Raw genomic sequence first — 13,753 nt, 5'->3', positions numbered from 1 at the left:
CCAAGCAAGCAAGTTTCCAGAGTTCCTGTCAACATGATGTTGCAGCTGCTCGGTGCATGCAGGATGCTGCACTAAAACTTGTGCACATACAAAAGCTCTGTGCACTTTATCACTCCCCCTGAGCTAAACTTGTACTTTTAACTTTAAATTAAACTCCAAGCAGACAGGCTCTCGATCTCTGGGGAGATTAAACACACCAACGAAGCAGCGGCTGTGATCTGCTCTCTCCTTTAACATCCACATCAGATTTCCTCCCGGGCGTCGCCCTGTAGCCTGAGACAGAGCTACACGGGAATAACAGCTGCGTAATTGTCTGTGATCACATGAAACTCCATAAGGACAAGAGGTGAGAAGATTAACAGCATGGCAGCCCAACATATTGGAGGTCATTTAATTAACACTGGTGGTACAGATCCTAATAAATGATCACATCTAACAAATCTTTAGAAAAAAAAAAGGCGTATTTACGCTTCGTCCATGCTTTTGTCAGCTTTGATGACGATAACTCGATTGAATTTGAATAATCGAATCCAGAATGAACAGGGCTACGTGGAAATTCCAACATCGTTATATAGAAATGGTTAAGACCATAAGTTTTCATCGTCATTAAATCATTTTGTGTGACTTGTTGCAGGCAGCAGGCTCCTAGCATCGCCTCCACCCGCCACAACCAGCTGCTTCCCACACACACACTGAAACTGCTGTCGTGGTTTAACGTCTAATGTTTAGTTATCATTTGGACAAAGGTGCCAGTAAGGGTGTACTGGTCCCATGGTAAAATTCTTAATCAACTAATGGCACTGATTAGCGGGATGCTAGCATTTATAAGCTAACCTGACCTCTATGTTAGAAAAAAAATTAACATAACTGTTGTTTTACTACGGAGCCCCGCAGGGGACATGGGAGAAAAAAAATTAAGACGGACTTTTGCGAGATCTCTCAAAACAAACTCAGGATCTCGCAAAAGTTGAATTCCAACAATGGCGGTGTTTTTGGAGATCTGACACCCACTAGCTCAAAGCTAACGGGAGGTCGAGACTTACTACAGCCGGGAGGAACACCGCTTTCCCGGCACATCGTGCCTCGACCTCCCGGTCGGCTTCGAGCTGGCGGCCTCCGAAGGATGTGGCTAAAAGTTTTGCGAGATTCTCGCAAAAGTTTTGCGAGATCCCGAGTTTGTTTTGCGAGATCTCTTAATTTTTTTTTTCTCCCATGTCCCCTGCGGGGCTCCGTATTTTACTTCAAACAGGAAACAGAATCAGTTTATGTATTTATTCCCTGGAAGCAAACATAAATCATGATTTTAATTGTTTAGCTCCATTCACTGCTGCTCATTGAGGATTGTCTCACTGGTGCCCCCTGCTGTTCAGCTGGATGAATTACAAGAAATTTCTGTGACGTGAGATCTAATTTCCAGCTGGGCCCAGTTGGAAAAATATGACCTCATAGAGTTTTGAGCATCAGCTGGAGTTAAACAATATTTGACTTCAAAGGAGACGCCAGTTATGGGTCAGAGGTGTTTCCCAGCAGCAGGACAAATCCTGATCCTGGATTTGTCCTAAAAAGATGTCCATATAATATATTAATGTTAAGATTTTTATATATTATAAAGAATGGAAACATAATTTATCAAAATGAAACTGGTACACGGGGTATTTTTTTGATGACTGTAGATTGAATATGAAACTGTGATTTTACTCTTTTAGACCCACTTGAGACCGAACTTTAGCCCTAAAACGAGTCAATTGTTAAATTAACTGTGAAAATAATTTTTGGTGCGTGTCATGTCAAAAGATTAGATTCTGTCTGACCATCATTCATCTGTGTTTGAGAGGATACTGCCCATTTTATTGGCCATTTCTTTTGTTATGTAACGCACAACAAGGCTAAAGTTGCACACAGTGTAAAGCGAGACTCTTGTGTGCTGCAACCAAACCTTAGCCAACAAAGCAGAAAAAGGCACAGGCACATTCAGAAAGCGTCTTCAATGATGTTTCACTCTACTCCGCCTTCAGCTCCGTGTCGACATCATCGCGTTCTGCATTTTCACATCATTTTCTCGTCCCTAAGAGTCCTTGCTTGCTCGTTAATTAGCTGCCATATTACAGAAATAAATGATCAGTAAATAGTTTTCAATAAAGAGGTGGTCATGACACGAGTAGAAGGAAAGGGAGCACGTTTTGGCTCATCTTCAAACGATATCACCTCATTACAACAGATCAGAACCATTTGTTACAAAAACAGCGTGGCTATCGACTTGTGTACATACATTTTTACATACTTTTTAATCATTACCGTGTCCACTTGTTACGCCTGTTCACCAACGAAACACTCTACGTTTTAGAAAAGTGATAACTGCGATGCAAAGTAAACACATTTGGTAGCGGTTGAGCTCCGAGTCGTTCATTATTTTCTCATTGTTCGTTTTCCTGGGGTCAGAAATGGAAATGTAAGTCACTGGCTACTGAGTGAGATCATTTCCATCCATGACAGGAGCTGAGATCAAAGTCTGGGTGTGTAGCTCCTGCTTTTGCATCAATGTCATGTTCAAAAGGCTTCTCAGCAACATAGCAGCCAGTTTCAAATCCACCAAGGTAGCCCTTCCTCGTGGGCTTCAGAATCATTGCAACAGATGCCACTAATTAAACAGTATGAATTCATCACCACTGAGCTCCGTTTTCTCTCAGTTTTCTCCAGAGTGAAACACTTAGACTTCCTCTACATCCACTTAATCGCAGCATCTTTCCTCCTCTCGCCTTGGCAATCCTCATGAAATCTGGAGGGTAAAAAGGTCCGTCAGCACAATGGCCTCGTGCCACAGTCTGAGCCCCAGTTGATTATTTTCCATACTGGTCTCTGCTGCCTTGCTGATTGGCAGACCTCCAGCTTTACGCGTCAGCGTCTGGTTTCTCCACCAGTTTTAGAGCCTCGTGCATGCCAGCCGCCGACAACTTCCGATTGATGTTCCTGTAGCGGCAGCGCAGGAGGTTGCTGTAGGTGGTTCTCAGATCCCGGTTGAAGAATGCATAAATGAAAGGATTAATGAGGGAGTTGGCATAGCCGAGCCACAACAGAGTCCTTTCCAGCCAGAGCGGCACGCAGCTGCACTGCACGCCACAGACGAACGGCCTGGCAGTGGACACCAGGAAGAACGGCAGCCAGCAGAAGGTGAAGGCACCAACTACGATGCCCAGAGTGGCTGCAGCCTTCTGCTCCCGTTTGAAGATGGACTGGTTTTTCCTCTTCCGCCGTTGGTGGTGCTCGCCAGTTTTGAGAAGGCGGGAGACACGCGTGCTGCACTCCTCCTCCACCTCACGCTGGAGCTTCAGCGCCGCTGCCACGCAGTCCAAGCTCTCCTCTTCCTCGGCTTCCTCCACCTGTTCGACCTCCGTCCCCTCGACGCTTCCCATCTCTCCCGACTCTGCTGGCTGATGCCCTCCTCTCCCCCCGCGAAGAGTCACCACAGCTCGGTGCTCCCCTTCCCTGGGGAAGCCAGTGATGGTGTGCTTGGCTGCGCTGAGCTTGGCCGCTCGGTAGATCCTGTAGTACATGATCAGCATCACCGACATGGGGATGTAGAAGGCCACGGCTGTAGAGTAGACAGTGTATCCAAAGTCCTGGCTGATGAGACAGACCCTGCCGTCATTAACGTTCTGCGCCCAGCCGAACAGAGGGGGGAGGGTGATGGAAGCAGAGAGGAGCCACACCGACAGGATCATCTTGGCCATGCAGCAGCCGTTTTGCCGGACAGGATAAGTCAGAGGCTTAGTGATACCCAAATACCTACACAGAGAAAAACACAGCCAAATGAATACAACCCTAAAATGTGTCTAGTGTAACTCTATTTTTATTGCTTTACATTACCCTAATCAGGTGACACTCTCCCCACCCTGGACAAGGTGCCCTTGAGCAAAACTAAGATGTCTGGTTGCCACACTCAGCCCCCAAATGAGAACTGGGTTACATTATGAAAGAGAAGCTTGGCGATGCTGGGAAAGACCATAAATGTTCAGCAAACCAGGCTACACAATTTCCAACACACAGGACATTGGCAGGCATGTGTGGCTTTCAAGAACAAATGAGCATAAAAACATTTTATCATTTGATTAAAGTGGTGAAAACGTTTTTAAGGAAATGGAAAAACAACAGCAGCGGTTGAATATTAAACTCGGGGTCGTTTCAGAGTCTCTGAATCTGTAAATTGATTCAGCGGTCAGAACGGGAATGCCGCGGGCAGAGAGGTCACACTTTGTCCTGCAGCTTTTCATTTTAAGTAAGCGCCCCAGAACAAGACCCCGAGGCGCAAGAAGCCTCACAGAAACCCAGCGATCCAGTGTCGCAGAGCCCCGAGCCACAAAATCTGGAGTTAAGACTACAGAAGGCATTTTTTCTACATCTGTGAAATAAGAACGTGACCTGTTTAAATGTATTTTTGGTAACAAACACTAAAGACAGGAGACGTTTAATTAAACTCGGTTAAAAAAAACTTTCTATCTTAGCTTCATGAAAAAAGACTGACACAGTTTTAAAGCTGGAGAAGTTTATCTTACCTGTCAATGCTGATTACGCACAGAGTCATGATGGACGCGGTGCAGCACATCACATCCATGGCGATAAAAACGTTACAGAAGAACTGACCGAATATCCACTGACCGCCGATAAGGTCCGTGATGCTGACGAACGGCATCACGGCCAGAGCCACCGAAAGGTCGGCCAAGGCCAGAGAAACGATGAGATAGTTGGACGGCTGGCGCAGCTTCTTGACAAAACAGACGGAGATGACCACGAGCAAGTTCCCGCAGATCGTGGACAGCGTGAGCATGGTGAGCACCGCGCCGATCAGAACTTTCTCCACCCGGCCGTAACTCAGGATCTGCTCCCCGCAGCGGGTCCCGTTCGTCTCCATGACCTGCGGCTGACTGGAGGTGGACGGAGAAGTGGCTGCTGCCGCTGCTGCTGCTGCATCTGCGGCGCCTTGCGCAGCCTTTAGGAGCCGAAACGCAAGAGCCTCGGAGATCATCATGTTAGTGGAGCCCCCGGGATCTCCGCCACCGACTATGTCCTCTATCATGAACGACGACCTCATGTTGCCACTGCCGAAAGTCCCGTTACTCGCTCCTGCAACAACCATTCTGCCGCCTCGTGTTCCTTTTTATCCATGGACTTGGAGAGCCGTCTGGAGGTGGCACAAGCGCGCACCGAAGTGCCGGTGTTGGTGCGTGAAATGATTAATTCCTTTCCCTAACCCCCGTCAGGAGACACCACGCTGGTGTGCTCTCTTTCATTCCAAAGTATCGACGCCTTATTTCATCTATTTACAGGCGCACTCGTCATTACGCACGTGGCGCGCAGCGGGCATATTCCCAAAATACCTGACCTACAAAACGGGATTTTATTTCCTTTTTGTCCTCGGCCTGATGGACTGCACGTCACGCCTTTCACTCCGATGTGCAGGAAGACAAAACTTAAACGCTGCCCTGCGCGTAAATATCGCAAAAGTTGACGCGTGACGTCAAAACCCAAGTTGGATAGCCTATAGGCTACATTTACACATTTACACAAATAACACGCACTGTGCTTTTTGGTGTTCGTTCTGCTGGAACTGGACACCCGTGCCCATGTGCGTAATTACGCAGAATGGATAAATGTTCATTAATGTCAATAATTTACACACAGAAAAAAACAAAGGGAGATAAATTCGTATTTATAGAAGTTTTAATGATGTAATCTGAGGTTTTAAGAAAATTTTAAGAAAACATCATGTCACCCTTTTGGGGGATAGAAGTGAGGTCTTATAATTACATATTTGTGGGGAAATACTTTTAGTAGTTTCATTTTAAAGTCGTTTATCCCTCATCTGATCGAAGTGAAGGAGCTGAAAAGGATTTCCTTTAATTTTCCCTTGAATCATTTTTCTGTTTAGCCTGCATGAGTCACATTTTGAGTGTTAGGACAATCTGCCTCCATCTCACTTCTAAAACTATTAGATTTGTGTTGCTGGAGTTGAGAACAGGAACACAAAGTGCTTTTCATCATTCTCTAATCTAAGTGCAATTTTGGAAAAGATAAGTTCCTACGTGGCTGTGATACTAATGCAGTAGGAAGGCTTGGTTACTACCTCCCCCAAGTGATCAAAATCGTCCACTGCATGCTGCTCGTGAAGACAATGCTGGATTTCTTTCTTGGTTTTGCACCAAGAATCGTGCGATAAAACGAATAATGTTAGTTTCATTTGAAATAATTTCATGTTTTTCTTTCACAGGTGAAGCTGTGGTTTCTCCTGGAGAGATCACCACAGGCTGGAATTTCACTGCTGGTCGTCTAAAGTATCCTAAACGATCCCCAAACACCTCAATCTGAATCACTTAATCATCTCCTTGTTTTATGACAGATTAGTCATGTGATTTTTCCTCACATGACTAATCTGTCCACACAGGGGCTGGACTCAAACACTCGCTGTGAGGCAACAGCAGTAAAACTGCACCCTGCAATTCACACTCTGCTGGCACAGCAGCCAAAATACACTCATGCCAGTTACACCCCCCCCCCCCCCCCCCCCCCCCCCCCAAAAAAAAAAACAAAGCTTACAGGAAACTCTGGTCTTCATTCATAACTTCTATCCTGATCTGATTGTTTTTATCCCCAACACTCTTAAAATAGGTCGATAGGTTGATTCCTGATCGGCACATCGCTAAATAAAAGAAGCGTAAAGAAACATTCATGAAGGTCACATAAACTTTTATTGGTTTCAACCAGCCCGTTGTCACTCCCAAGGCGTAACATGCCGACGTTTTGTCACGTCCCGCGGCGTTCCCGATGAACGCAAAAGGAGACCTTCGGCGTTCTTATGGTACGCGGCGGGTTATGGCTGAAATCCAGTGCAATGACGCTCCCGCGGTAATAGACGTTCCAGCCCTGTATTCCAGCCCTAAACCTAACCTTATCCCTAGCCCTAACCATAACCTTTTTCCTGATGTTAACCAGCACTTTAATGATGTTAAATAGCGTGTTTCTAAGCGATTTGAAGAAAAAGAGCGAACATGTGTAGATTGAGTCCATACGGTTCTCATATTTCCTCATTTTTCCGAGGTCGTCATTTAGGAACGTGGTGGGTAGCCGAAAACGTAATATGTTGACAATTTGTCACCTAGCGTAAAATGTTACGCTTTGGGAGTGAGAACGTGTTGCATCAACATATATGTCACGGTTCCTCAGTCGTCCCTGACTGACTCCACCAGAGTTTGTTTTTTGTTGTTGTTAATGTCCATGAGCGGGACCCATTCGGGCTTTCCGCCTCTGAAGCTGCACACCTGCCTACAACGATCTCATCTGAGATCACTACTTTGGGTAGCGGCTGGCTAACATTCCTCACTGGAACATTAAACTATGCAGTTAGTAAACTTCTGGCTCCCTAGTTGGAAAGTACAGCCTTTGTTTCTTCTCCTTGCGGCCTGTCTCATTGTGTTTCTCCTTTGTACAGCTCGTCCCTGCTCAGCCTGAGCTGAGTGAGTGTGGAGTGTTCAGAATGTTTTTGGATATTTGGACCCTCTCCTCCCTGGAGCTCCATTGTTCTCCTGCTATATATATATATATATATATATATATATATATATATATATTACACTGGTGTTCACTGTAAATAAATACACTTAGCTCGACCTTCCAGAATCCTGCTCCTGAGTCATCTCAGCCTGGTTATGGAACAATCAGACCCTTACAGTAAGTATTTTCTGTCTGACTTGCATTTCTGAAGCTTTAGTTAATAAACCTGTCCATCGTACAGCCCGTGCTGTTAAAGTTTGGGAAGTCAGAAGATTTTGCAGGCTTCCCGACCTCATCTCCATTCAGCATTTTCAAATAAATGAACTGGCATGCGAGTCAAACAACCTGAAATTAGTAGCCAACCTCATTACTGTAATGCTGCTTCTTGTGGAGAGCCTGAAACCAGAGGCTGGTAAAGCAGCAGATTTATGTCCAGAGTTTTATAATGTCCGGTTTAATTATCAGATGTGGCCAGAATGGATCTACTGTTTTTATCCCTGCCAAAGAAAAATTACAAAAATAAATTTTAAACGTTTAATGCATCTAAAGAAAATTAGGATTACCATTAAGAGGTGATAAATACTTCTTTTTCAAATTTGGGAAATTCTTGTGCAGCCGTTAAAATGATGATGAAAAGAAATCAAATAAAACATAACTGCTATATCTTGTGTTACTGTGATCATGCGTGTGTCTCATCATGTTTGCTCCACACACTGAAGGAGCTCAGCTTCCTTATGAAATGGAGCTTTTTGTATCCAGCATCTGTGTTGAGCTTCCAGTTCAGCCTGTTGTTGATGTGGATGTCCAGGTACTCAACGCATCAACATCCCAGGATAGACACGGGTGTTGTAGCCATTCTCGCTTTATGACATCTCTCTGGTCTTTTTCACATTAAGCAGCAGATCATTTCTCCAAGACTACTCAAATAAAACCATCCACTCGTGCTCTCCTACCCGTCACTAATGCATCCAAACTTTATGAGTATTTCTGCAGGTGGCGTGACTCGGAGTTGGACTGAAAGTCTCAGGTGTTCACGGTAAACGGACTGGAGACAGCACGGTCTCCTGTGAAGCTGCTCTAATGCACAGGAGCAAATAGACAGAGCTCAGTGTGATGTCCTGCGGCCTGTCTGTCAGGCAGTCGCTGATCCCTGAGATGGTGGAAATGTTTGCTGACATCTCCTGCAGCTTCTCTCTCAGTGCTGTTGGCTATCAAAAAAACCCCAAACTGCATCAACACCACATTTCAAGGAGCTCACCAAACATAGGCCACCATATAATAACAACATCTGTTAGAGAGCTATCATCTGCTGAGAGCAGATTAAGCGCATTAAGAGCTCCCATTAACAGAAACAGACGAACGAGTCCGGTTCTCTTCGCCTCGACACCTTAAACATCCCTTTAACTGGCATCACACTGACGATGGATGTTGAGTCACTTTGTAATTGGGGGAAGTTTTAGACGAGAATCTAGAATAGCTTTTTAAAACATTCATAAGTGAGATTTGTCCTCCCTAAAGTGCTGCCGCATTTCATGATTAAAGTCATCAGGCCTATAATCATGTTATTGCCGTTGTTTGTTTTTATACAGTGGTTGAGGTTCGATCTGAAGTCATTTTAATTCCTATTTTTCACCCATTGATCTATGATTGTATATTCATTTTACAATCATGTCTCCTCTTGGTTGTCTGCGCTTTTATTCTAAGGTGAAGTGGATAAATCGGATCAATGCAGAATATTTGTTCTGTTTAGAAAGGTCACGTTGTTGCTACTGGAAGTCATAGAGTCACAAAACTATTGAATGGTCAAGCAAACAAGTACATTAAGAAAGTATTAAGTACCAACACTGAAAAACACTTGAAAGTTATTACATGCATGTATCAGAACGTGTTGCGGGTTCATACTTTTGTCTCCAGTTTCTTTATTCAGAGTTTGTTCTTTACTGACATTCAGTAGATTCATTCTTGTGATCGCTATTAGATTTTTAACAAAGTCAGTTATCAGTGGCTGTAGAGGGCACCAGCTCATGTTACCTCATAGGTATCATTTTACCATTGATTTGGAGATCACCTTGTCAGACTCATCACAGCAGCATTTTTCAGTTCAGTTGAGATTAATGCTGAAATAATCACGCACACACACGAAGCAACAGCTCGTGAATGTTCTAAATGTATGTCCGAATGCAGACTGCTGCTTGCACTTACAATACTGTAATTTTCTGCTGCTCATTCCTGTGCAATATCCCATTTGCCCTCCCGTCATATTTCTTTTCAAGATTTTCTTATTTAATCACTAGTGTACATATTTATATTTATAGATACATATATATTTAGTCATCTTTTCTCTTTTACCACGTCTCTCTAATATTTTGCTCCTTACTATTTTTCTATTTTTTTATTTTATTTTATTTTATTTTATTATATTTTCTCCTACTGTATCATGCTGCTGAGAGACTGCTGCTCGTCAAACACATTTCATTGCAATGTTGACCCTGTGCTAACTTGCATATGACAAATAAAACTGAAAACTGGAAAACACTTACAAGGCAGATGATTTCTCAACTATCATGGAGACACTGGCTAACTTTTACTTAATGCTTCAGTCTTTGTTCTGGCTCAGTACCCTGATGACGAAAATGGTAGCCAGGCCTAAAATCTATAACTTCTTTATGTAAGTAGATATAAACCAATGTCCAGCATGCTGAAGAGGGAATGTTATTGGATGCTAGCTTGCTAGATATGCAGTAGTGGTTCTGCCAGTTTTCTTTGAGTGATATGAAACTGAAAGAAAGTCGATTTGATGAATGATTAATGATTTTAAACCTGCAGTTGTTATGTCTCGGTGACCATTGTTATGTTATTAATATAGAATAATGATAATGAGTCCAGCTGGGTTTTCATGATGGCTGCAGACTGGCAAGACATGCTTCTAAAAGGACTTTGGCCTCAAGCACAGACTGTATATAATCAGAATCAGAATCAGAATACTTTATTGATCCCTGGGGGAAATTATTTTTTGTTACAGTGCTCCATTATAAACAAACATTAACAAGACAGACAATACGCTAACTGAGAATAGTACTATATACATACATACATAAAGTCACTTATTAATAAATAGCTGAAAAAGAAACATGTGTAGTTGTAGCAGTAACCAGTGTGTTAAGTGGAGCCACAGGCAGGAAAGATCTCCTGTGTCGTTCAGTGGTGCATCATGGGTAATCTCAGTCTCTCACTGAACGAGCTCCTGTGACTGACCAGCATGTCATGGAGTGGGTGGGAGGTGTTATCCAACATTGTCTTTATCTTGGACAGCATCCGCCTCTCCGACACCACCTTGAAGGAGTCCAGCTCCATCCCCACAACATTACTGGCCTTACGGATCAGTTTATCGAGTCTGTTGGCATCTGCGACCCTCAGCATGCAACAGCATAGAGGATCGCACTGGCCACAACTTCTGAAGATTGCAGGTCTCTGTGCAGTGGCTGAAGTCTGTGGTGTAGAGGGTGAAGAGGAACGGGGAGAGGACAGTCCCCTGTGGTGCCCCTGTGTTGCTGATAACCTTGTCAGTCGGCCTGATGGTATTGAAAGCCCTAGAAAAGTCAAAAACCATGACCCTCACAGTGCTCACCGGCTGGTCTAGATGGGTGTAGACACGATTGAGCAGGTAGATGATGGCGTCCTCAGTTCCGAGACGAGGCTGATGAGCGAATTGAAGGGGAAATATATATAAAAGATGAGTGTAGTCATGATGATGCCTCATTTGTTCTGATATTTCATTGGTCCTTTATTATTACTATTATTAGCAGTAATGTGTCTGTGTGTTGTGCTCTTACAATTTATCGCTGTAGCTTGCTAATCAAGCTAGCTAGCATTAGCTTATAACTTCATGTTCCAGCCTCTCGTTAAAAATATGAAAACTTCTTTGGAGTCCAAACACAAACACCAAAGCTTCAAAATGCAGGACTGGAAACTAGTGGGTGATGATGTCACTGTTACTTCATCCATCTTTTATAGTCTCTATGCTGTCTCTGCTTTGAAGTTTGGTATTTTAATATGGAAAGCTGTGGGGCAACACCAAATCACAGCAATAGTTGCCTCAGGGGGGGATAGTCAACGCGTTAGCCAGTGAGCATATCCAGAATAATCCTCCTTCTGACACTTATGGATTAAATGATCTTCATATTTTATACAGAATGACTAGAAAATGAGGATAAATTCACTGGGTGCCATCAGAGGGATGTCGTCCTATTACCTTCAACAGGAACTTGCTTTCTGAGAGAGCTGTGGGTGCTTTTGCACCCACAGCTCTCGCTGCTCAGTGGCCTTTCAGATGTCTCTTTAAAGCAGAGCTTCCGAAAGTGTGGGGCCTGCCCCCTATGGGGGGTGCAGAGCCATTGCAGGGGGGTGCGGTATGGAAAAAAAGAAAAGAACGCTTGGACACTGCTAGCATAATTGACAGGTTTTTGACGGGGCGCCCACACAAACGCAACGCAGAAGATGAAGCATCGCCAATCGTGGGGCGATCGTGGCTCAAGAGTTGGGAGTTCGCCTTGTAATCAGAAGGTTGCCGGTTCGAGCCCTGGCTTGGACAGTCTCAGTCGTTGTGTCCTTGGGCAAGACACTTCACCTGTTGCCTACTGGTGGTGGTCAGAGGGCCCGGTGGCGCCAGTGTCCGGCAGCCTCGCCTCTGTCAGTGCGCCCCAGGGTGGCTGTGGCTACAGTGTAGCTGCCATCACCAGTGGGTGGATGACTGGTTGTGTAAAGCGCTTTGGGGTCCTTAGGGACTAAGTAAAGCGCTATACAAATACAGGCCATTTACCATTTCTTCCTCTTGAAAGGAAGTTCTTCCTCCCCGTCATCTCCAAAGGATCTTCTTATCGTTGGGGCTTCTCTCTAGAATATTGTAAGGACTCTATCTTATCTATCTTCAGAGGATAATTTGGTGTTAAAAAGTTTTTAAAAACAGATACTGATAAGCATTTACTTTAATCTTTTGAACGGTTCCTTTAGACCCATTTTCCCCTTTAATTAGCAGCAAACCCCAATAAAACAGGGTCGAGCCAAAACGAGCACTCCAGAGAAAAGTGTTGTGGCCACAGTGGAAACAGGTATAATGCTGCAAGCCTGACTGCTCATCACTGCTTTTGTGCCCAGAATCAAAAACGATCTTAAGCTAAAGGTGGAGGTGGGTTGCAAAGCAGCCGGCAGATGGGCAAGAACTGTGGGCAAGCTAAAGCAGCTTAAGTAACACAGCCGACATGCAGTTTGTGATATGTAGAAAGGTGGCACCAGTGTCCGGCAGCCTCACCTCTGTCAGCGCACCAGGGTGGCTGTGGCTACAATGTAGCTGCCATCACTTGTGTATTTTGTCTCTATCTGCCATTCTGCAATTCATCTCATGTACACAATAACGTGGCGCACAGCGCGACGTTAAAAAAAGGCACATACCTTTTTTCATGTCACGTTGCGTGACAAACTCTGTGTTCCTCGTCCACACGTAAACGCAAAAAAGGAATTTTAAAAAATCTCAGTTTTCGGTGATTCGAAACGCCGTTTACGTGGACGAAACAGCTGCGTTTTCAAAAATACCCGTGTAGGTGCGGATGTAGCGTAAAAGAGTTAGTAGTTTATTTTCTTACTACCTGTAATTTATTGCAGATTACTTGTATTTGTTTAATTGTTTACTAAATGTTTGAGGTGTGAAATAAATGCAATGGAGCAAAATATGGGCGTGTGTGGTTGTGGGGCCTAGCAAAAAAAAAAGTTTGGGAACCACTGCTTTAAAGGACTTCCGCATTGACTGACGCTCTTTTATAATCTGCCTCAAGTGGCCGTTAATGGAATTGCAGTTCTGGACACTGAAACACACTGACTTCATATTACTTCATATCCCTGAGGTTGAGCTTTTGAGCTGTGAGCTGAGCCTTTTTTGGGCAAAAATGAAAATAAGACGGACTGATATGAATTATTTTAGAATTTGTGCTTTACTCTGAAAGCAGAATCGCCTTATCAGCTGTGCCCGAGCTTCCTCCACCTGTCACCGGCTGAGACCGCAGGAAATCCCATTCCAGTGACTCCAGCGTCGCTGCCGCGGTTTCAAACGTCCCCGCCGGGAGAGCGTGTAAATACTGTGTTGCCATGTTGGACAGGAATCCACCTTTTAGCGGAAGGCGCTCACCGTGCAGAGCTGTGCGCGTGCTCCTGCCATGCA

General features: G+C 44.4%; 1 protein-coding gene across 1 annotated transcript; it reads right to left on the bottom strand.

Annotated features, from left to right (window-relative positions):
* Positions 1-2,047: 2,047 nt before the first annotated feature.
* On the bottom strand, positions 2,048-5,438 carry htr7 (5-hydroxytryptamine receptor 7). The gene is made up of 2 exons (XM_087849964.1): positions 4,551-5,438; positions 2,048-3,783 (listed from the first exon to the last, which is right to left on the bottom strand). The coding sequence occupies exons 1-2, from the start codon at positions 5,129-5,131 to the stop codon at positions 2,889-2,891; spliced, it is 1,476 nt and encodes a 491-aa protein (XP_087706090.1). The 5' UTR covers positions 5,132-5,438; the 3' UTR covers positions 2,048-2,888.
* Between the last annotated feature and the right edge of the window lie 8,315 nt (positions 5,439-13,753).

The sequence above is a fragment of the Neolamprologus brichardi genome, chromosome 13 (assembly GCF_056152115.1).
Source record: "Neolamprologus brichardi isolate AB-2024 chromosome 13, ASM5615211v1, whole genome shotgun sequence".
In the NCBI taxonomy this organism is placed as follows: domain Eukaryota; kingdom Metazoa; phylum Chordata; class Actinopteri; order Cichliformes; family Cichlidae; genus Neolamprologus; species Neolamprologus brichardi.
Note: the sequence above shows the minus strand (reverse complement) of the source record. Positions and strands in the feature narration are given on the sequence as shown.

Coding starts and splice junctions, on each gene's coding strand:
- htr7 (XM_087849964.1), bottom strand. CDS start 5,131: ATGGTTGTTGCAGGAGCGAGTAACGGGACTTTCGGCAGTGGCAACATG. Junction 3,784..4,550: donor TGCGTAATCAGCATTGACAG/GTAAGATAAACT, acceptor TTCTCTGTGTAG/GTATTTGGGTATCACTAAGC.